General features: G+C 55.2%; 8 protein-coding genes across 8 annotated transcripts; 5 read left to right on the top strand and 3 right to left on the bottom strand.

The window, feature by feature from the left end:
- Positions 1–2360: 2360 nt before the first annotated feature.
- P884DRAFT_260782 (uncharacterized protein) lies at positions 2361–3186 on the bottom strand. The gene is made up of 2 exons (XM_069441491.1): positions 2646–3186; positions 2361–2581 (listed from the first exon to the last, which is right to left on the bottom strand). The coding sequence occupies exon 1, from the start codon at positions 3087–3089 to the stop codon at positions 2673–2675; it is 417 nt and encodes a 138-aa protein (XP_069296889.1). The 5' UTR covers positions 3090–3186; the 3' UTR covers positions 2361–2581; positions 2646–2672.
- Positions 3187–4452: 1266 nt separating this feature from the next.
- Positions 4453–7038, top strand: P884DRAFT_245266 (uncharacterized protein). Its single transcript, XM_069440420.1, has 5 exons — positions 4453–4459; positions 4541–5029; positions 5182–5428; positions 5522–6220; positions 6285–7038. The coding sequence occupies exons 2-5, from the start codon at positions 4908–4910 to the stop codon at positions 6639–6641; spliced, it is 1425 nt and encodes a 474-aa protein (XP_069296888.1). The 5' UTR covers positions 4453–4459; positions 4541–4907; the 3' UTR covers positions 6642–7038.
- A 906-nt stretch (positions 7039–7944) lies between these two features.
- On the top strand, positions 7945–9271 carry P884DRAFT_202807 (Golgi phosphoprotein 3-domain-containing protein; the record flags this gene model as incomplete). The annotated part of the gene is made up of 4 exons (XM_069438457.1): positions 7945–8226; positions 8354–8600; positions 8670–9121; positions 9182–9271. 4 exons carry the CDS (start codon positions 7945–7947, stop codon positions 9269–9271), a joined length of 1071 nt encoding a protein of 356 aa, XP_069296887.1.
- A 1058-nt stretch (positions 9272–10329) lies between these two features.
- On the bottom strand, positions 10330–12553 carry P884DRAFT_260777 (surfeit locus protein 6-domain-containing protein). Its single transcript, XM_069441490.1, has 3 exons — positions 12438–12553; positions 12284–12367; positions 10330–12153 (listed from the first exon to the last, which is right to left on the bottom strand). Exons 1-3 carry the CDS (start codon positions 12525–12527, stop codon positions 10570–10572), a joined length of 1758 nt encoding a protein of 585 aa, XP_069296886.1. The 5' UTR covers positions 12528–12553; the 3' UTR covers positions 10330–10569.
- Positions 12554–12791: 238 nt separating this feature from the next.
- P884DRAFT_260776 (uncharacterized protein) lies at positions 12792–15883 on the bottom strand. Its single transcript, XM_069441489.1, has 3 exons — positions 15544–15883; positions 15340–15487; positions 12792–15290 (listed from the first exon to the last, which is right to left on the bottom strand). Exons 1-3 carry the CDS (start codon positions 15554–15556, stop codon positions 13169–13171), a joined length of 2283 nt encoding a protein of 760 aa, XP_069296885.1. The 5' UTR covers positions 15557–15883; the 3' UTR covers positions 12792–13168.
- Positions 15884–16404: 521 nt separating this feature from the next.
- Positions 16405–17347, top strand: P884DRAFT_32384 (translation machinery-associated protein 16). The gene is made up of 4 exons (XM_069445452.1): positions 16405–16667; positions 16718–16805; positions 16883–17016; positions 17074–17347. The coding sequence occupies exons 1-4, from the start codon at positions 16496–16498 to the stop codon at positions 17217–17219; spliced, it is 540 nt and encodes a 179-aa protein (XP_069296884.1). The 5' UTR covers positions 16405–16495; the 3' UTR covers positions 17220–17347.
- Positions 17348–19522: 2175 nt separating this feature from the next.
- On the top strand, positions 19523–20850 carry P884DRAFT_245256 (mitochondrial glycoprotein). Its single transcript, XM_069440419.1, has 2 exons — positions 19523–19955; positions 20013–20850. Exons 1-2 carry the CDS (start codon positions 19600–19602, stop codon positions 20542–20544), a joined length of 888 nt encoding a protein of 295 aa, XP_069296883.1. The 5' UTR covers positions 19523–19599; the 3' UTR covers positions 20545–20850.
- Positions 20851–21190: 340 nt separating this feature from the next.
- P884DRAFT_292780 (uncharacterized protein) lies at positions 21191–22153 on the top strand (the record flags this gene model as incomplete). The annotated part of the gene is made up of 3 exons (XM_069444183.1): positions 21191–21437; positions 21560–21817; positions 21978–22153. The coding sequence occupies exons 1-3, from the start codon at positions 21257–21259 to the stop codon at positions 22151–22153; spliced, it is 615 nt and encodes a 204-aa protein (XP_069296882.1). The 5' UTR covers positions 21191–21256.
- Positions 22154–22467: the final 314 nt, after the last annotated feature.

Here is a 22467-nt window from a genome sequence, read left to right as displayed (position 1 = left end):
GGTGACGTCATTGTTTCGAGCCTTCAAGTATGGTCAAATCTCCACAAAGGGATGAAACGGGTGTTTCCCGGCGGCGCTTGCGAGCAACAGGCCCGCAGACGAGGTGCGCTGCTACGTTGGCGTGCCCTCGGCATGGAAAGGCATTGGACGCATTACCCAGGGTAGGTGAATCAAATTCCAATTGCTTCAGTGTGTCTGAAACGGATGCAGACTCCGCCTCGAGCGCCGAAAGGCCAGACCGGCGGATGGGTGTAAGCTTTGTAAACCACTTTGTAGGCATGTCTGCCGGTCCTCATTTCACCCGCTTCGTCGCCGTCCACCCCGCAAAGCCCGTTGCATCGCATTGAGCGCCGCAAGAGACGCCGAGACAGGAGCGACAGCTTGTCTCAGAGTGGGGCACCTATCGCCGCGTGGGCACCGCGTGCTCATTCGCCGTCTGCAGAAGCGCCTCCTGCAACCGCCGAGGTAAGTGCATGGGCGCTACGTCAGTCTCGACTCACTTATGGAACGATGGAATTGTTCTCAGATTCCCATCTAAGCCAACTGCTGCCGTCTTTTGCCGTTACACTACATCTACACTCCTAGTGTACACAGGAGTGTTTTTCGTGTTCCTTCTCGGCAGCTTCCCACGACTGTGCCGTTGCTTTGCTGTTTAGCGCAGCTTGGCACTGCAACGAACCACACATGTCTAAAACCCCCGTGATACCATGACGTCACCGCAGCATTGTTCAGCAGGCGCACAGATGCGATGCCCCTGTTTCCCAGCCTCCCCACCGTTCCGCTGCATTCCGTCCACAATACGGATGGATACCTCCATAGCCGTGAGCAATACGGAATAGTACGAGTAATATGCAGTACAAGAAAACGATGTACCAAACACCATCCCCGCCCCCCCCCCCCAAAAAAAAAAGAAAACAGAAAACAAAAAAACAGAAAACAAAAAAGCAGAAAACAAAAAAGCAGAAAACAAAAAAGCAGAAAACAAAACTCCGACGTAGCCACTACACCAACGGGACTGCTGAGTACTTGTACACGGAGATGTCAGGTTCATCACGGAGTACACCAGAAAACCCGATTAATATTGGGTACTTCTTCGTCCATGCTATCAGACCGTGCTTTTCCGTACAGAACGACTGATCGGTAAGAGGAAGGAAAATATTAAAAAGAGAACAAAAATTGAAACGGAAAGAAAAGAGTAACCGGAAGGAATAAAAGTAAACTAAATGAACAAAATGAAAATATTTAAATACAAACATATAATAAAAAGAGGAGACGTGCGTTCCGGCAGCCTTCTTCTTTCGACCACCGAAGCGGATCCGCTCGCCGTCGTTGGACCGACCACAGGCCTGCATGTCAGCCAGCGGGTCAAGAGGAGTTGGATGCTTCCGCAGTTGGGAGCGCATCCTGCATGCTTCCCCGAGGTCGAAAAAATAGGACAAGCATCATGTCAATCGTACGTGCCGCTTGCTTGAACATCCGCTGCTGGGGTCGAAGTTCGCATCAGCGAGAAAACGCGGTTAGACCATGAGTTTACTGTATGTATGTGTGCGTATTTACTCCGTATGCACATACATAGGCATGCACGTGGGTCCACAAGCGGTACCGTTTTGCCCCTCTGGAAGGCGTCCCATGGGAGGGGAGATGATCATTGCCGACTATTGCATCCTAATGGCGGGTGGTGGAAAGCTCAGGCGCCATCGATGGTCTCGGTCATAACTTACATAAACACCTCATGGGCCAGTCCGCGTCTCGGCGCCCAGCCACACACATGGTTGCTGCGAGGGCGCCATTGATCGGGGCTGAACATGTCTCGTTTCTCTCCATGAATTTGGGTCTGAGATTGAGGAGTCTCCAATTTTGAGCCCCCGCAGTTTTTCCCCGGAGGTTCTTTTCCGCTTTTCGAGTGATCAGTTACTTGTCGGATCACTCCATGGCGAAACTTTGTAGGGTTAAGTGTACGGAATATGGGTTGTGAACATCCATACAACCCACCAAAGTGAAAAATGACTGAATCAGATTGCCCTAGTGTATGTACTGTACATGCCTAGGTACCTGACATACACCACGGAATACGGATAGACTAGCGTGGTGGACGTGAAGTTGTATGTCAAGTATGTACATGTACATACCCAGGTACCTCATAGGTACTCAGGGTGAGGTCCCTTACAGCGCAGTCGTTCCCCTTGTCCAATCTCGAACCTCCGGGCTTACGCGTACACGTAACATTGGAGAAATATCACAGACATATATGTCACTCTTACGCGGCAGCCCATCAACTATGTCGAGATTTCCTCGTGGACGCTACGATGCCTCTGTACGCACATCCGTCCCCCTACCGTTCTGGACTCGCGCTCACACTACAAGTAAGTCCGAACACCAGCGCACCATCTTGGAAAGCATCCATTGCCACTGTACGTGTGTCTAAGTGTCACACTTGCATATAAGTGCACATCATTATCTTCGGTACATTTTGGGAAAGGGAAGGGGAGGGAAAGAAGGGCCAGGAGGAGGTAGGGGGAACGATCAGCCATCGAGCTTTCACCTTGCTGCCGTTGGGAACCAATCTCGATACATGTACTATGTATGCGACTACTCCCTACTACACTGTACGTGCGTACAGGTTACAGTACGCTAATATATGTCAGCCCCAGGGCACCTTCTTTCCCGTCAACCTAGATTAGCCGAAAACAACCGGCCCACACCGCCCCTCCACCCCACCGCGACAACGGGGCTTCAGCTTTGCCGGGGTAAAATCCCGGGCGAGGAGGGAAGAAAGAAGGAAGAGCGGAAGGGATGTGTGGCCTCGGCCTTTCCCGCTTTCTCCCCCCGGCCGATGTCAAGATCAAGCACGTGGATGAAGCCAGCCCAGAAGCTTTTCGTATTCGGTTCCTCTCCCGAGCCGTCCTCTCCGCCATCTCAAGAGGAGCTCCGCCATGCCGATCCGGCCGGCCGGTCCTTGAGCGACAAAGTTTCGCCGAGCGGGACGGGAGAGCGGGTATAGCAGTGCGGCGGTGTATGTATCTCTCAACTTGGGGGCGCGTCCGGAGGCGGAGGGGCGGGCTGGCGGACGGACGTGGCTTAAGTATCATGATATAGCCCAGCCCTCTTCTCGTGTTCTAACCGAGGTGCTGATCTTGTAGATATTGGTGTTGCTGCTAAGCTCATGCATCAACGCGCCGCTCAGCTCGTATTATTTGTTTGTCGGGCCCATTGTGCCCCGGAGGTGTGGTACTCTTGTGACGAGGCCTCCTCAACATCCCGGTCGCGTAGTGATAACAATTAGATTTGAAGCTGTTTCCGGAAAATATGGTCAGTGTGCCGGGCCGGCGTTGTTGCCCTTCCTATTATTAGCACGCTAGACTTAGGCTCTTGGCAAGTCAGCCGTGGTGTTGTATTGACGGTGGTGTCCCAGCTACCAGAGGTTGCTAATCTCACAACAGCAGACCGAATGAGCAAGGAGAGAAACGCCGGAGACGTCGTCATGATTTGCTTTCAGTGCTTGAGATGAGAGGACTGTGATGATGGAGAACAGATCTAATGCTCCCTCTTTGGCCTTTCACTCTTCGGCGTTTTGTTGTCTGGTGATAATACGAGGAAGCAATTCCTGGAGTTAGCAGTGTTTAGGATTGGATCGAACCGTTGGAACCTGTAGTTTTCTGCTTCGCTTTTAAGTCATCTAACAGACATTTGACCGCATATTTCCAGGGCAGAGATGGCCACTCCTAGTCTTGTTTGGCCGGTATTGCGATGAAAAAAAAAAAAAAAAAAACCTTCTGCCTTTGGAGAGATGGTTGCCTAAGTCCCGGTTGTTTCTCGGTAAGGAGAGCTACCTTAAGAAATTTGATGGAATGGCCACCCAGAGCCGGCCAGGATTTTTGCATGCACTTCACACAGGGTAGCACATAGGTCAGTGCCGAATCATCGTTCCATCTGCACGATAAGCTGTTTATATGCCAATTACGAGCAAGCCGTTGCGTTCAAGCAGAACATTATATTTCCAGAAGCGCCCTTCGAATTCGACAACCAAAACTCATCCCGGCGCAGAGCCGAATAGGCGATAGGCGTAATAGAGGGCATTTCAGCGATGACGGCTCTAGTCCCGTTCACCAAATCAACACGAACAATGGCGCATGACGTTCCACAATCGGGGCCTGAGTCTCCCTCGCACACGCCTTTAACCCACATGATCTCCGAGCTAGCTGCTTTGACCACTTCTAAAACATTGCGCCAACAACCTTTGGGCTAGCGGTCTAGTAGTGGCCTCGCTTGCGACACGGAACGCGACGAAAAGGAGGGTATCGAGACCCGAGGCCCCTCTTTCTCTGTTGGAACGCGGCGAACTGGTTGAAACTCGCGATCGGTGCTCGTGGCCAGGTGATTGGCTCGTGATTCGTCCCCAGGTCGCTGACGGAACAACGCCGCGCCCATAGGGCAAGGTGACCATCCCGATATTTTTCTGGTCCGTTGATGATCCGTCGTCTTCCCTCCAATAGCGCATTTTTAAGCACACAAAGAGCCGCTCACATATCCCCCATAATAGCGAAGAAGGCAGGTCGTTGCGAAGGCGGCCTCTAACCTCGCCGCCATATTTGGTGGGGGATTGTGGAGCCCCGTCGATTCGTCCCTTATCGGCCTATAGCTGCGCCTTATCAGCTGCCTTTGTAGTGGCGCCCGGCCCGCTGATCGGCCCCATCACCGAGAGTCCGCTGTCGTTTAACTCGGCGGCGGTCATGGGCTCTCGACCGCCATCTTGACTGAACTTGTCTTCTAAGCAGCATCCTGCCCCGTTCCGCGAAGGTCCCGCCTTAGGACATCGACCAGATCAGACACGAAAGGATTCTCCATCGACGGTATCCTGTTCTGTTTGGCACTCATCAGTACCGACGACGGCCCCGAGAGCTCCAGCCATGTGGGCATTCTCATCATCCACCTCCACCGTTCCGGCGGCGCCCTCTCCGGATGGCCCCGCGACAGACGAGCCCCAGAACGAAGGATCAAAGCTGAAAACATTTATCTCAATTCTAAGAAAGTAAGGATAGTTAAGTTCTTGGGTGTGTCTGTTCGCTATCCCGGACGCAGCAAATGGAAGCCGGTGGCGCTCGAGTGAGACACGGGCCGCCAAGCATACATCACCGCCCCTCCATGTGATGGTCTCGCTTGCTAACGTTCAAACCTTTGCAGATTCGTTGGAGTGTCCGACCTCGCTTCTGTTCGGTTCTCCCTGCCATCACAACTCCTCGAGCCAACACCAAACCTGGAATACTGGAACTATCTTGACTCCCCAAATGCCTTTGTCGCCATTGGGACGGCAGACGATCCGGTAGACCGCATGCTAGAAGTGCTGCGTTTCTGGTTCACAAAGGATTTGAAATATGCAAAAGGGAAGCCTTGCAAACCGTACAACTCTTGCCTCGGCGAGTTCTTCAGGGTAGGTAGAGGTCGGCACGAGGGCGACCGCCCGACTTCATTGCGAAAAAGGGAGGGGGAAGAAAGAAAGTTGCTGATGGAATAACCTGGTCAGTGCAATTGGGAAACCGAGGATGATGCTCCCAGAATCGACACAAGCGCGTTCCGGAGGAACAACGGTAGCGCTCCCGGCAGCAGCGCGTCGAGCACGAAGTCGGCAAAGCTCTCCGTACCTGCTGGGCTCGGGTCCGGTGATTCTCGCGGCTCCTCGAGCGTGTCGGTTCCGCAGTCGGCGAAGAACCCGACCAAGCCGGTCCGAGTTTCATATCTCACGGAACAGACTTCGCATCATCCACCGGTCAGCGCATTCTACATCAGCTGTCCCGAGAAGGGACTGCATGCAAAAGGGTTTGACCAGATCACGGCCAAGTTTACCGGCACCTCGATCAAGGTGATGCCGGGAGAGCACAACCTCGGTATTTTCATCACGGTGGAGCGGCGCGACCACGAGACGTACCAGCTCACACACCCGGCCGCGCATCTGGGCGGCATCCTCAGGGGCGCTCTGAGTGTGAGTGTTGGCGATATGGCGTACATCACTTGCCCCGAGACGAAGCTCAAGGCGATTCTGCGCTATTACGACGACGGCTGGCTCGGCCGCACAACGAACAAGGTGGAAGGTATCATCTTCCGGTATGACCCGGAAAATGATGACAAGCGGCAGATCCAAGACGTCCCGGAGGAGGAGGTCCTGGTGAGGTTGGGTGGACCATGGAAGGAGAAGATTGTCTTCACACTTGGACCCAAACCTCTGGTGAGCACCTCCGCCCCAGCTCATGGCAGGGCCACAACGCTAACCGAGAACCGAAATTTTCCAGAACTCTCACCCGCCAGAGGACCAGATCACCATTGTGGACATCGCTCCGCTAACCGTAGCGCCCAAGGTGCTCCCACCCTCCGAGAAACAGCTTCCCCATGAGTCATTGCGGCTCTGGGGCGAAGTCACCAAGGCCATCCTCGCCAAGCAGTTCTCGCGAGCGACAACGTTAAAACAAGAGCTGGAGGAAGCTCAGCGCGAGAAAGCGCGCGAAAGAGAAAGGAAAGGAGAGACCTGGAAGCCCGTCTTCTTTGAGCAGGCGACGGACAAGGCCGGCAAGCCCTCGTTGACAGATAAGGGCAGGGAGGTACTCAACCGGGCGCAAAGAGGGGACTGGAGTATGGACGGCATCCTCTAACAAAGATGTCACTTTAGTCAATGGCTGCTGTGGGAGATGGCAAGATGCATGAGATATCAGGTTGGTTCGTTCCGATCGGGATAGAAAATAATAGAGCCGGGTTTCGCTGTCGTCGATTCGTTAGGTCGCGCCTTTGACAGGATCGGGTGGGTATGATTTGTTTGGGGCTTGGGATGGCGGTCCGAGAAGTACGTCGTTGACACAAATCGTCGACGCGTCGATTCCACCTTGAGATCAAGAGAAGTGGGTTCCGTCGGCAGACAACAACATAATCAGTTGGCAAAGGCGTTCAAGCCTTTAGGGTATTCGATGATACCTCCCTGTGCCAGGGTACGCATGTTTCGAGATCATCTGATACCAACATACAAGACATCAAATGAGTTGCCGGATGGACTGCGACGCGTCTCGAGGAGAGGCCCTTGAAACATGGTTTTGCTCTCTGACAACGGGGTCTTTCATCATGATGTCTCAAAAAGTCCGAGAGGCATTGTGTTAGGGCAAACGGAAGACTTGCGAGTCTGGCGCTGGGGGCATGCTCGGAAATGATTCCGAGAGTTCCAGTTAACTATGGAGGAAGGCTTCGACTCGAATTGATCAGCTACCAAATATTCGGATAATAAGCAGTGGACGAAAGACGAGTATTGTCTGCACTCTTGGAGTTTTCTGGAGAGATGAAGCCCGACTTCTAGGCGCTAGGGAGCCCAAGATGGCCCCCACTCGAGTGGTGGTTGCTTCGTAAGGCGGGTACTTTATCAACGTTATCGGAGCTGCTAAGCCACATTTCGACACGCTGCATCGAGTGCAACCAAAAAAAAAAAAAAAAATAACTGCGGAAAAAAGGGATACGAAGGAAGGAAAATTAGGAACAGCATGCGCGGTAAACACGACACAAGGATTGTCTCCAACTTGTAAGGTTTCCCGGAAACATATTCTGGACTGTACATCAACTTTGTCGAACCGCGTAGTTGGAGCCTTTGGCCCTGCCCGAACCCACCGGGCCGCCAAGCAAATCGCCTTGCTCAGTGAACCCCTAAACTCAACCTGTACTGTACGGACGTACAATCCCGGGAAAGCCAAGCCAAGCCGAAGAATCTCGCGAGCCTTTGCGCGACCTCATCCGCATTCCGAACCGGGCCCTCTATCCATCGAAACGAGCGGGCGCCAGGACAAGCTGCCACAAGTGCCAGGTTATTTTTTTTTCTTCTCTAGCGACGTCCCGCGACAGGAACTACAGAAAGCAACAAGGGCGAAGGGAAATTAAGGAGAGCAAAGAAAGAACACAGCACATAACCAGTCGATAGCCATGGCGACCACCACGTCGGGCCTGACGCGGCGCAGAGGCGGAGGGGGCGGAGGAGGAGGTTTCGGAGACGGGGAAACCACCGGCGGCATCGGCTCGCGGACCAATTCGTCGGCCAACGTCCGGGACACGAGCGGCGGGCCTGAGACGAGCTACGAGAACGGCGAGAACGGCCACCGGATCGCCTTCGACCCGCGCGACATCAGCGAGAGCGCCGAGCGCAGCAAGCAGCCCAAGCTCACCCTCATGGAGGAAGTGTTGCTTCTGGGGCTGAAGGATAAGCAGGTTTGTCCCCCGCCCTCTTTTTTTCTTCGGTTTTGTTTTTCTTCTCAAGCAGGGTCTTGTTGGTAGCAGTTGGGGAGAGGGAAAAAAAGGACATGTGCATGACTAACGGGGCGGTGCGCGCAAACAGGGCTATCTGTCCTTCTGGAACGATAACATCTCGTACGCACTGCGCGGGTGCATCGTCCTTGAACTCGCCTTCCGCGGCCGCATAGCCATGCAGAAGTCACCCTCAAGGCGGAGCTTCCCGCTGCCCGACCGCATCATCGAGGTCATCGACGACACCCTGACTGGTGAGGTCTTGCTGGACGAGGCCCTCAAGATGATGAAGACGAGCGAGAAGATGAGCGTCAGCAGCTGGATCGACCTAATGAGCGGTACGACGTGTGCAAAACTGATCCCGCGAGCTAGGAGGTGACTGACATGCGGCTTCTTGGGACGCACAGGCGAGACATGGAACCTCATGAAGATTGGCTACCAGCTCAAACAGGTGCGCGAGCGGTTGGCCAAGGGCTTGGTAGACAAGGGCATCTTGCGGACCGAGAAGCGCAACTTCCTGCTCTTCGACATGGCGACGCACCCAGTGGTCGATAGCGGCGCCAAAGAGGAGATCCGCCGGCGCGTCCGCAACGTGCTGACGCAGCGCACCGTCGTGCTTAACAGCTCGCAGTGGCTCCCAGAAGGCCTCGAGTTCCGCTATCTGCGCACCGTGGCCATGGTCTGCGCCGCCTACGCGGCTAACGTCCTCGAAAACGCGCTATCGACCCTCGGCCACGAGGCCCGCGAGAAGGCCTTCAACCAGACCGACGAGCTGCTTGCCGACTACAGCCAGTGGCCTTTCGGGCGCAAGGCAACCGGTAATGACATCGGGGAGAACCTCCCCCAGGTTATTGGCGAGGTGCGACCCAACCCACTTCCCCGCCTGCCGGGCCATTCCAAATTACTAACACCTCGGTAGGAAGTCAGCAAGGCGCATGACAAGGAGCTTCAGCTCGAAGTCGTCGCCGCCTGTCTGTGCGTCTTCACCCGGCTGGATTCTCTTCTCTAATACTGCGCGGGTTGCCGCTGCCGGTGCCTCCTCCACCGTCGATACGAGTCTCCCTGTTGCGCGACTATAAATCCAGGACGCGATAGACGTACCGCCGCTCCTTTCTTTCTCATCTCACCGGAAAGCCCGCTCTACCCGTCCCTCTTGACGTTCGCAACCCCCCTTTGGCAAAAAAATACGGATGTAGTCAACGAACGGAACCGATCATTCCAAATTAACATCCTTGGTCCAGAGACAGGGCGACGGATGGAAGGTGATCATATTACAAGGAAAACCAGGGTGCAAGACTAAAACAGGGACGAAGGAAACGGCAACGGTGTACGTGCATCAAATTGGTGCGAGGACAACGGGGGCAGAGAGAATTCAAGGGTTTGCAATAGAGGGAGTTGGGTCTCGGCACGCGGTACCGGATGCGAGCGACTGGGGAGGGACTGAGCGGACGAAAGGTCGGTCCAATTTTCGTGCAGCAGGGGGGAGGATCACTGTTTCTTTGGGCCGCTGACGGCTCGGCTTGATCAAGCAGTCAACGGCGTAAAGAGGGGTGGGTGGTGGGAACAAGGGACTCGGGATGCCTGATCAGATCGGACAAACTTGTCCGGCTTGCGTTTGTGCAATGCGTTCTCCCTGGCCTCGCGTATTTTCGGGAAGCAGGGGACACGACGATGGAGGCGGAGGGAGGGGAAGTCGAGTCCGCGATATGCTGGACTCTTCCCCGCGCGTGTATCTGGCAGGGATCCTTGAGATGCCCACATATCTTTCCTTGGTTTTTCACTTTCTCTATCTTTTCTTTGGGGGGGAGGGGGGCCGCTCTTGCGTGTTTCTTGGGAAACGGAGCAAAAGGGAGTCTGTTTCTTGTTTTCTCTTCTACTATGATTTCCAGATTTCTTCTACCTTTGATTCATGTTCATTTCGTACAAAATAATTGATGGTGTGTTATGACTCCAATGTGTAGCTCATTCGTAGAGGTCGTCACTTACTGACCGGGAAATCGACTCGATACTTGGATCATCGCGTTATGTTTTCCAACATGCTGATGGGCTCAATAAACATGGCGATATGGATGCTGCATCTCTGCGTGAATGACTACTGCTCAGAATCAGCCCACAGAGGGATATTTTCCTAACTACCTTGACTCCAAGGATGGCATATGCCGCCCAACAAACCTAGGTACATGAATCAAGCCCAAAGCACAGTTACTACGATGCATCCCGTGCACAAAGAACGCCAAAACACCATAACATACGAAGCAGAGACCCACCGCCCGAACTGCTTGCTACCTTTCAGTACTCCTCCCCTCTTCACTTCCTGCCCCCGCCAAAACCACCCTCGAACCCAGGGCGATTCTTCTTCCTGGTCTGCACGCCCTTGTTCTTCTTGCCAGCCTTGCGGGCAAGTTTCTCTTCACGGCGCTTGCGGATGTTCTCCTCGCGCTTGCGCTGGCGCTCTTGGATGGCCGCCTTGACGCTCTCGGTGCGCTCCTTCCACTCGCGCTCCGACTTCTTCTTGGCCTTTTCCTTGCGCTTGAGCGCCTTCTTGAGCAGCGACTCGTTGTCATGCACCTTCTCGCCCTCGGCCCGCCTTCGCGCCGCCAGCCAGGTCTCTTTCTCGAGCACCTCCTTGCGCTTATTCTCGTCCATGTTCGCGATGCGCTTCTTCTGCGCCTCCAGCTTGAGCAGCGCCGTCTTAGGGTCGGAGGGACCCTTCTTCTTAGCGCTGCCAGGAGTCTTCTCGTAACTCAAGTCGTGCGACAGCTGCGTCCCATCGGAGAAAGCAAGGCGGCCGAAGGCAAAGTGGTTTGCGTTGCGGTCATCTTCTTGTTCAAAGAGCGGGCTGAGGCCGGGGGAGTTGCGCGCGCTGTTCAGGGCTTGCTCCCGTTTCCGCTCTTCCTCCTCCTTGGCCAACCGGCGCATCTCCTGCTTGTGCGCCTTGCGTTGTGCCTGCTTCTGCCGCCGGGCTTCAATCAAGTCTTGCCTTGTCCGGATTGGTTTGCCTTCGGAGTCGGCGGCCTTGCGGGCAGCACGCAGGGCGATCAATTTGGCCTCTAGGCGAGCGCGAAGCGCCGTGGTGTCGGCGGGGATCTTGAGGTATTTGGGTTTCTCTGACGGCGGAACTGCTGAGGATATTGAGGTCGTGGTGCTGGCAGGTTCGGCGGAAGCGTTCTTGGATGTATCAAAGACAGGAGAATCCGGCGCAGAATCTGCCGAAGTGTCTTCATTCTCGTTTCCGAGACCAGATACGTCGATGGGTGCCATGTCCCCGTCATCGCTGGCGGCTTCAGCGGAGTCTTGCGCGGGTTCTTCGTCTTGGTCGCCTGCGGGCTTTTCGCTGTGCTCGACCTCTTCGGCAGGCTCGGTTTCGGCTTTTCTGGTTTTCTCCGCCTTCTCGGGCTTGGCTCCCTTCTTGGAGTTCTTCTCTTTCATCTTTTTGGCTTCCTCCTCTCTCACCCTCTTGTCTTCCTCCTGTTTCTGCTTCTTTGCCAGCTTCTTCTCCTCCTTGGCCTTCTGTCGTTTACTGAGAGTCGACTCGCCAGCTTGCTGCTCCGGTTCTTCGACAGCCTTCTCCCTGTTTGGCACCTTGCCATTTGCCTTTTGAACACTCCCATCATCTTCCTCCTCTTCGTCTAATTTGAGCTTCTTCTTCTTCAGCCCCTCTCCGGGCTTCTCCTTTTCAATGCCAGGGATGTCGCTGTCGTCATCATCATCTTGATCAGATCCAGATTCGCTCTCGTCCTCAGATTCCATCTCGCGCAATTTGCGCTTGTTCCGTGCTCGTTCATCCAGAACCTCCTTCGCGTTGCGGTTGAGTTCACTGTCTGGGTCAAGCTTTCCCCTCTTTGCGGCCCTGGCTTGGTCCTTAGTCTGCTTTTTTTTCCTCCATTGATCCTGTCATGACGGAATGGGCATATCAGCAATCGTCTTGCGCGGGAACATTGCAATTACAAGACCGGTGGGAACATGGAGGAGAGCCGAAGCACTGCGGGCACGAGGGAAGCTAGACAGCGAAACAACGTACACTTGTGTCCTCCCCGTAGTACATCTTGGCCGGAATCAGAGAGAGGAGGCCGTCAAAAGCCTTTGCATGGTCGCGCAGGCGTTCCTGATGCGGGTCGACAAGGGTCAGTCTGCGAGCCCTTGGGCTTCGACAATGCGATGCACTGGGCGCTTACCTGCAGCGCTGTGTCCGCCATACTGTGCCTTTTTGCTTGGATTGATAAGAATGATGCCCTCCAAGATTGTTGTGTCGATAAGCTTCCCATGCAGTGGGTAGCCCTGTCGAACACGCGCGCCGGCCTCGAAGAGATTTAAACGAGGCGGAACGACGGCGGCTGGATTTTATCGCCGGCGAAATTTTGGGCTGATGTGGGGTTCTGGCGCTGCCCCACTCATTGCTACAGCTCGGGGTACTGCCGGGCGGTGAGCTTGATTGAGACGCAGGCGACAATAGCACAATTGGGTAGAGAGGGAGGATGACAGGACAAACAGCAATATGAGACAAAAGGTTGAAATCCGAAAGCGACCCATTCGGACAATGGACTCAATGATATTCATGATTCCTATTGTTCAATGCCCAGGCCTGTGGCTTAGGAGGCAGTGACTTGTTCACACCTCGGCCGGGTTTGAAGGATATATCGATTCCCCACGATTCCAGCGACCTGACTGAGCGCCTCCACTAAACAACCGACAACAGCCATGACCAAGAAGACCAAGCTGATCGGACATGACAGCGATAAAAACGACACACTAAAGATACACAGCCGCCAGACCCCAAAACGCCGCCGCCCTCCGTATGTAAAAGAACGTGCCAAAACGCCAACGCTATGCACTGTTCCCACGCTTGTCAACCAGTTGTGAAACCCCGGCTCAGCCATCCCACTACCCCAGCAAGATAGCAGAGGGATCAAGAATATAAAAACTTCGACAAGTTTAGCCGCCTGACAGCGCTCGAGGACATTTGTTCATCCCCCACATCATCATCATCATCGCCGTCACTATCAGGGATGATTTGGTCCTCGGTGCCCAAGGGTTTGTTTAGCGCCTCCACCTCTTCAACATCGACTCTCGGCAACGGGACGAATGCTGGGTTTACAGGCAACGAGTCGAATTTGTTCGACCTGTCGCCGGACGAAACAATCCCCGGGGTTGGGGGCGTCGACTGGAATCTGTCGCGCTGCAACGCCCTGGCCCCGATACGCTGCAAGGGGGTCGGCATGGGGGTTTGCATGTTCCTCGGGCCGGTACACTTCGGAGTCGCGGTCTGTTGTATGCTGGACGCCGGCGTAGGAAGCCCGTGAATGACCCGGGTGCGCGTATGTCCTGTGCCATACGAAAATTCCTTGAGAAGCTCCCCCAGAGGCGTCATTGATGCCGAGCGGCTGTCATCGTTACACTCCTTCGCCGGTCCTTGTTGAGTGGGAGAGGAAGCGGGTACTTCGACTTCATGCTCGGCATGATCCTCGCAGCCCTCGATTGGCGATTCAGCGGGGGGAACCGCGTCCGTCTGTTTCTTGGGGGAGGACTCGTGGAATATAACAATGTCGTCGGTGGGTTTGGGCGGCTTCTCAGACCGCCAGGAGTGATCCGGAAGACTTCGGAAGGCCTCCTCGATTGAGTCGTCCGACATCAGCAATTTGTCCGCCTTCTTCTTGGCCGATTTGTTCGGCTTCGTTGAGGAGAAGAATTTGCTCTTCTCCGGGGTCCCATCGACGCTTTCATCGAAGGTTTGTTCGTCACATAGACGGGCTTTCTTTGGCGGCCGACTCGAAGCGGTTGGGTCCTGGTAGACTTGAATGACCGGACCGGTCGTGCGACGGCGATTTTCCGAAGACTCGAACACGTCAAGGCCGAGGAGCTTCGAGATGGGTTCAGTCTTGCGACGAAGAGGCCGAGCATTGCTAGTGTACGGCCGAGCTGGGCTCTCCAAGGCTTCCTCTGCCCCCTCAACGTACGGTCTAGGGAGCGGGAACACGATCGGGCGAGGCCTTTCCTCCGCGGTTGTACTGCTGTTGTGGTTGGGATCAACGGCGAAGCAGTTGGGGTCCATTTCACCGAGAGGAATCCGGCGGTCACTCCTGTCTTTGAAGTATTCGCTGATCGGCTTCCCAAGAGTTCTCGGCGGTCCACTGGCTGGGGCGAGAGCTTGGCTGATCCTCCGTTTACCAGGCGAGCGCGGAACAACGATGCGCTCTTTGGTAATGGGGTTAACATCGCCAATGGCAATGGACCTAGCAAGCTCCGTCTCGACCGGTGCACCAATGAAGCGCATCTCGTCTGGGTTGGATGAAGGGTCCAACTCGGTCAAGAAAACAATGTCTTGTTTCTTGGGACAGAATACCCGCTGGTGGAGAAATGTGAGCTCGGCTTGCTTGAAATCTTCGAGGTAGGAGTCGGGGATCTGGTGTTTTCCATCGAAGCGCAGCATTTTGATGATGCGTTCCGGGGTTTTGTGCTTCCGAACCAGGCGATATGCCGTCTTCAAGCCGATGTTGCTGACGCCGTCCAGGTAGTCACAGCCGCTGAGGATGGCCATATGCCGAAACTCGCGGTCTGTCCAACCGGTAAGGGAGATCTCGCGGACAGCACAGAAGTCTCTCCGGTTGATCTCAACGCACTGCCCGTGCTGGTCCAATTTCGTCAAGAGGCGCTTGGCACCAAACACCAGCAAGTCGGAATCTTCGGAAACGATGCCGCTGATTAGGCCTTGACGTTCGAGGTAGACAAGCTGAGCATCCGCTTCGTATGGGGCGACCACATACGGAACGTCAGCCTTCTTGAGCTCCTCAATCAGGTGGCGTGCCATTTCCGGGGTGACGTCGATGGCCTTCTGAAGCTCAGAATAAGCCTGTGAGGGCTTGCCAGCCCTGAGAAGCTCGAGACCGATCCTCTTGCTCTCTTCTCGGCGCTTGGATCGGGCAGCCTCTGTTTTGGCCTTGCTGGGGAGGAAGTCGCCGTCAAAAACTACATACGGGGTGACGCCAAAATACTTGAACATTCTGACACGATGCATAGCGAAGTCCACATATCTGGACGGGAGTCAGAACCGTGACACGAGAGAATGGGGACCAGACTCACTTGCGAGTTGGCTTGCCCTGGGCAAGCTCAATGGCGCAGGCCACAGCGCCCCGGTGGAGCCAGCCATAGCCGTCAACGCCCAAAGTTTCACCGGCGTACTTCTTGAGCTCGGTGGGACGATGGATGGATTTGAGGAGCGGGAGAAGTCCTTTGGGGAGATTTAGCGGGTGGGTCAGCGGACGAAGACGATGGGAAGGGTAATACCTGAGATGCCCATCCTGGGCACCCGAGAAAACGACGGCGAAGTATGCTACCGTACTTTTCCGTCGGAGGCGGCTCCGGCACGAGGACAGCGAATGGCTGCTAGGCGGATGTGAAGACCATGGATTATCACTTCCAGAGGTTGTTTAATGTCTTTCCAGGTGGACCTGCAACCCGGGCGATTGGAGAAAATCTCGGGACGCGTGGCCGTGCGCGACGTGTTTGACAGAGCTTGGGACGCGTGCCGAAACGATCTGGGCGGCGGAATGATACGAGACAGCAATACTTGACGGAAAGCCGGCCGAACAAGCAGATAGCAAGTCGAATTGGCGAAAGGCAAGAGAGGTGGATGCTGGGGCCGGGTAGTCGGTCGCCTGGTGTGGATGTTGGCAATTGCCAATCTTAGCTGTGCCGGTGGACAGTCACCAAATTCACGACCGACTGGTCTGCAAGCGCGACCGCGTTCGTCCCAAGCTTCGTTTCCCCCGCGACGGCCCCACCAACACTGAGTGCATTGCCCGGGGTTGTGCGGGGTGTCTGCGTAGTATCTTACTCAAGTAGGTTCTCGAAACCCGCAATTCTGGTTTGAAAAGTTCAAATATATGGGTTACTATGCGTTTTTGCGCTTATATTGGTAATATACGCCAGACACTTGACTTAGACTGCACCAGTTTCTTTACTTTTGAAGAGTTCGAAGACATCCAATTTACTGCGTACTGTGTGTACATACATAACTACAGAGTAATCCGTATTCCGTACATAATCCGTATAGTACATACAGCCTCCGAACCCCTGCCCGCACTTTAAGCTTATCAGCCGCCAAGCCTGCTGTTATCACTTTGCTCCATCAAAAATATTCCACGGCTCTGCCTCAAGTCAGTCACAGCAAGTCATCCGGAGCCCAACAGACAACAAACGGAGGATAGCAGATCAGCCACGATTCAGATTCCCGACAATGGCGAGGACTCTAGAGAAAACGCGAAAGCAGATTGCGAAAAAGAAACATGGGAAGATTGATGCGCTTCATGAAAAGAGCCGGGATTCGAAACGGCTTCACCGAGCTCAAGTTCGCGATGACCGCCTCGAAAAACTTGCCGAGGCGAGGCGCAAGAAAGACCAGCCGATTCGTTGGTGCCCCCGTTCTCATCCCGTTCGAATATATTTCTGACTGCAGAAGTTGCGCGCGCCGCCTTCTTCCAAGAGGCTGTCCGACAAAACGGCAACAAGCCTCTCGAGCTCGAGGCTATCCAGGCCAAAATCAACGAGTAAGTGTCACTTACTTTTGATTGATACCTTCCAGGTTGTCGCTGCTTCACAGGATCGTGTGTTAACGAGGATCCAGGTTTGTCCACCAACATGACGAGGAGTACGAGGAGGTCAAGAAGGCCCGCCGCCCCGGACGGCCACCAAGTACGAAAGAAGACCTGTTAAAGATGAAAATAACGGCGCTCCAGAAAGAACAACGCGACGGATTCTGTAAGTTGCTCTGTTTTCTTCTTCCGAAATTGCCCAAACTAATCTGACGATCTTCAGATCTCCCGGACCTCACCTCGGAATCAAACGTACAGCTGCTTAGCAAGTTCGAAGGATCCTGGTCGTACCTGACTAGTATTGCTTGGGTGAAGATCTCGGCTGCAGGATCCATCAAGCCTTCAAAGTTTCCCCCTCAAAGTCTGTGAGGTGACCGGGCCAACTAGGAGGGAGCCATGCAGTCCATGTGCTCGCCACACGAACGACACGAATATGCTCCTGTGGTGACCGCTGGTCTTTCTGACGTGCAGATCGGATGTCGCTGCGAGCAAACTGTCTGAGACATTCTGAGGCACAGTCGGACGTCCCGTCCACTGTTGCGACGGCGGGTATTCGCGCCTCTTGGTCGTACTTCCGGCGTCTTTCCTCCTCCCGGCGCCCTGGGCAACACGTTCTTGGTCGCGATGCGCCCCTCACTGCGGCCGGCCGTCTCAAGCTGGAGCAGAAGCTCACTTGGAACGACCCCCGCTTCGGCCCGTCGCACGACCAACCTCGGAGCAGAAGCGTGGATCAGACATGCGGCTTCCCGGAAAGCGCCATCCGCGGGAGGGGGGCATACTCGGGTTCTCGGGTTAAGTGCGCTTGCGTTTGCCTCGGCGGCCAACAGTGACTGTCAACTGCTGTCGTATGACGCGGCCTCCGCAGCCCCAGGCGCCGAAGGTTCGACAGATAGTTAAAACCGGGGCGCTCCGGCACCGCAATTGGCCCGGGTGCCGGTTACACACACGGGGCAGCGGCAGGTATCCGGACGTCAGCCACGGCCCGAGCCCATCTTCACCTCTCTAAGACCGGAGCCCTGGTAACGTCGCCATCAATCTAGGCGTGCGCCCGAGTCCTCCAGAGTCCGACCAGCGAAGTTTAGTGGCGTCACATCAATAGACGAGAAGAGACTATGTCAGCAGTTTGCTCCTCCCTGCCTTGCCTCTTTGGCCGGGGTATGACATGTTACATATGTATTTGTGCCCCTTTCCGTCTTCCGCTGTTCACTCGTTGTTCTCGATGCTCGGATACGTGCACCGGGAGACACTGTGCTCCACGGACAGCCTCCATGTTGACTGCGACATCGTTCGAAGATGCCTTTCTACGCCCAGTACTCGAACGCCGCGGTGCAACCCCTCACGGACCTAGCGCACCGAGGACCTATCCGCGCGGTCGGGACGATGGGTCACGTTCCGCGGTGAACTCGACCTCCGCAACTGGACGGAATCCGGATTGCAAGATAACAATGGGTCGGATCGAGCATCGAGTCCAGCGGTTGTGCTCACCACCATGGACTCGAGGCCGAGTTCTCCGGCATATATTCTGTCTTCATTCTTCATCCCGCGCTTCCATCTCTCAGCTCTCTGGGGTTTATAGTCATTGTTATCCAACTTGGTCTTGCCACTCCTGAGAAGGTTGCCACCGGATTGTGCACTTATCACACACTCAAATACCAGCACAACCCCCAGCCCGCAAATTGAAGATCACGGAGATTTTACGGTTTGAGCTCAGACCTCGTTAGGGTCACTGCCACCCGACGATAACAGGACAAAGTCGTGCCTCAACTCTAGGATACACTGCGCATCAACTAGAACCCTCAAGAGAGGGAGAGGACTTGGGGCAAAGAGGAAAGAGGACTCGGAAATCATGTGCACCTACACGACACACATTCGCGTGTGCGTCCGCTGCGCTCGGGAGGACACGGTTCTCATCTCGGAGCAGCTCTGTCAAACAGCCAAGGCGTCGGGCATCTTCGGCAGCTGCCTCGAGGGCGTGCTCTGCCAGCGCGACACCGCGGGGTACCGGTGCTGGCAGTGCAAAGATACCGCGACTGTCGCCGTCGCCGCGGCTGTGGTTCGCTCTGGGGCCACCGTCGCGGGCGGACGGGTGGCGGGAGAAAGCAAGCGGAGGGCGACGGTGAGGATTGGGAGAATGGTAGCCGGAGCTGTTGCCGAAGGGGTGCGTGCCGGCCAGGCCCGGTCCGGTTGGCTTCAGTAGAAAATGGAGTTGAGGATGTATATATTATCGTGTTGTTCTGGGTGGCTCGGACGTTGGTGGAAGGAGATGAGAGAGTGGAGGATTGTGTGTTTGTGGTTTTGGCGTTCCGAGTTGTGTGTGCATACAACCCCCCCCCCTCTTTCTCCCCCGGGGACTACTTACGACGTGACGAAGTTATGAATGAAATAACTACCCGGTGTGCGATCACTTTAAGCATGTTCCCTCTGGCTGACTAGTTCTCTTGGTCAACTTGCGTCGTCTACGAGAATGTTGTCAGTGTTGGTTGTTTCTTCAAGCGTGCTAAGTCAGGAGTACCTTATTAGTATCTCGCTAAGGTTCTTAATAGTGTATCCATCGTTAACGTTATCGTTATCTGCCGCAGCAGTCAACACACTCGATTGGGCCGCAGGTTGGTGCATGGTCCGTGCACCTGATTTTTTTCTGCAGCACGTCCTCTCATAGTTACTCCCCCATCATCGCATTCAATTTTCGGTAGCCGAAGCAGAACCCTTCCACCGTCACGGCACTCCGTCCAACAGACATACAGCCAAGATGATGTCCCTCAGGACCATTGCGCGCTCTGCGCCCAGGGCGTTGGCTCGCGCTTCTAGCACCTACTACTCCAGCCGCACAGCGAGCAGCTTGTTCAGAGCGCGCCCGGCGTCGTTCATCCGCCCGCAGCAAGTCTCTGCCTTCTCGACATCACTCTTCCGCAGGGCGATGGCCGGCGAGGTGGACGAGGAGGTGTCGGCCAAGCTGGCCAGCGAGATCGAGTTCGAGCAGGATGTGAAGCAGAACGAGCCGCTGCCGGCCAGCATCAAGGACTTCCTGGACAACAGCCCGTTCAAGGTTGAGGACGTTCCCGGAAAGGAGGATGTCATCTTGACTCGGACGTTTGGTGATGAGAAGTAGGTGTCCCTTAAGTTCTGACGCGGGGTTGCGTTCTGTTGTTGCTGACCGTTCAGGATCACCGTCTCCTTCTCCATTGCCGACCTGCACAACTACGAGCCCGACATGATGGAGGACCCGGCCATGGAGGACGAGTTGGACGATATCGAGGCGGGCCGCAGCCCGCAGGAGCGGGGTGGCGCCGCCGACCTCGACCAGGAAGCCAGCGAAGACCTCGAGGCCGGCTCGGACGAGGCTGCTGTTCCCTGCCGCCTCAACATCGTCATCGAGAAGCCGGACAAGGGCGCTCTCAACGTGGAGGCCCTCGCCCAGGACGGCGCCATCATCGTTGAGAACCTGTACTACTACTCGGACCCCAAGCTGGCCCACAGCACCGACCCCGCCGCCGTCCACGCCGCCCAGGACACCTACCCGGGCCCGCCCTTCGGCAGCCTGGACGAGGATCTGCAGATTCTGATGGAGCGCTACCTCGAAGAGCGCGGCATCACGCAGTCGCTGGCTCTCTTTGCGCCGGACTACATGGACTACAAGGAGCAGAGGGAGTACGTCGCCTGGCTCAAGAACGTCAAGAACTTCATTGATGCTTGAACGCGGAGAGGACGGGGACGGGGACGGGGACGCAGCTGGGGAGCGCTGTGCGACATGATTTGTATTACTACTGCTTTGCCACTCTACTGGATGTCTTGATGTACGATACATATAAAGGGACAAGGTTCCTTCCTGTTTGCATTTCTTGTCCGAATGAAAAAGTATGAAAACAGTTTAATTAATGAACGCAGAATCGGATTACTTAGTACGGGACAGGACAGTTCGTGTTTGGGGGCCCCTCGGTCATTGCTCGGGCAGGCCCTTGAACGAAGGACGGATCAATACAAATACTGCAGTAATAATGGCCTGATTGATTCGACCGGCCGATGTGTGTCTACTCTGGAGGCTCTCAGCCTTAATGCCACTGCATCTTCGCCGAGACCCACCATTGGCCACCAAGTTACGGATTACAGGATTACTCTTTCCAGCTGCCAGCGCTGTTGATAAGATGCTCTTAAGCACAGTATCCTTATTAATGCCTCAGTTTATTTAAAATTTCCTTGTACTACAAGTGTACATACATTGAGCTTTTATATGACCTGGAATATGCACATCTGATCAGCACGGAGCCTTGCAATCCCGCCGCGTGATCCGATATTGTTCCCGAGGGCCGCACACAGTTCGGTCCCATCGGTTTTTTTTTTTCTTCTCCCAAGTCGATGACGTTCTTCGGAAACCAAGGCCATCTCATCAGGCGTTGTTGACTCGAACCATGATGGGCGGGGACAAGCCGGCCGAGAACGTGGAAGACTGGGCGGACGATGCCGAGTTGCGCCTCTCCGAGGTACCTGACGAAGCGGCTCAGCTGTTGCACGGCGAAGACTATGAGCAATTCGAACTGGACGAGACCTTCCAGCCTGCCTCAAGCCGAGAGGCGTCACAAAGGCGCCCGGGTTCGAGAACAGGTCTTAGATAAGGCCGGGCACGGGGCCGCACCCCGAGATGGCTCGCCTTCCTCTACGGCCCTGATCCTCCCCAGATCCAGAGCATAGATCCCCTCCTCCCTTCGGTGCAGGAAGTGCCGGTCAGATGGCTCGCAAGGGCTCTGCCGCGGTTATGGCGGCGGTTGGCTTTGCTGGTCCTGTTCGTTCCCGCATGGGTCGCCTCGCTCGCCGCGTCCCCCTGACGCTCAACAAAGGCACTGCCACCGACGCCTCGGGAACTGCCATCCGCCATGTCGACTGCGTCGATACCCTGTGGAAGCGCGACGATGAGTGTTCCAGTGGTCGAGGAGAGTGGGGATGGCATTCGATTGCACAGAGGCGGGCATTTGGTTTGTAAACGGTAGCTGGAGTCAGGGAGCTGGGTACTGGCGATGATCTTTACGCAAACCGATACATCCCTACTACTTTGGCTTGCCCGGCTAGGCGCCTGTCCGGCCTGGGCCGTCTCCAGCAGCAAGTGCTCCTGTCGTATGCCATGGCTGCAACCAGATCGATCTCTTACTTCGCACGAAGCCACCGGCTCTTCCGAGACCCGAAAGAAAGGAAATAAGTCGGATTATTGGTGGTTCGAGGACGCCACGGCTGAGAGAAGCCGATGCCGAGAGATGGCCGTGTATCCTTTTCGACCCGAGCAGCGAGATGCGTTCCCTGCCCAGGGTGTTTAGTTGTCGGTTATGCATCTTGCCCAGAGTTTCCAGAAAGAACAATCTAGCTATTCAACCCTCTCTGACAAATGAAAGCGTGTAGTTAGCGCTGAGTGTGCCTGGCTATACATGTACATACCTGCAGCCACCCCAGCATTTCAGCGAACAACTGGTAAGAGCTGCAGCCTACTCCAACGCAAGCAGGAGCACCCTACCCCGGTCGTCCTTTCTCGTCTCGTAGACTCTGCGAAGCAACACGGAAGGAGTAACGACGATGTATTCCTCTCGCATTGAAACACTGCACCCACTTGCCACTTGCAACTTATTAAAGACCA

The sequence above is a fragment of the Thermothelomyces heterothallicus genome (genome assembly GCF_042370625.1).
Source record: "Thermothelomyces heterothallicus CBS 202.75 unplaced genomic scaffold P884_scaffold_14, whole genome shotgun sequence".
In the NCBI taxonomy this organism is placed as follows: Eukaryota; Fungi; Ascomycota; class Sordariomycetes; order Sordariales; family Chaetomiaceae; genus Thermothelomyces; species Thermothelomyces heterothallicus.
Note: the sequence above shows the minus strand (reverse complement) of the source record. Positions and strands in the feature narration are given on the sequence as shown.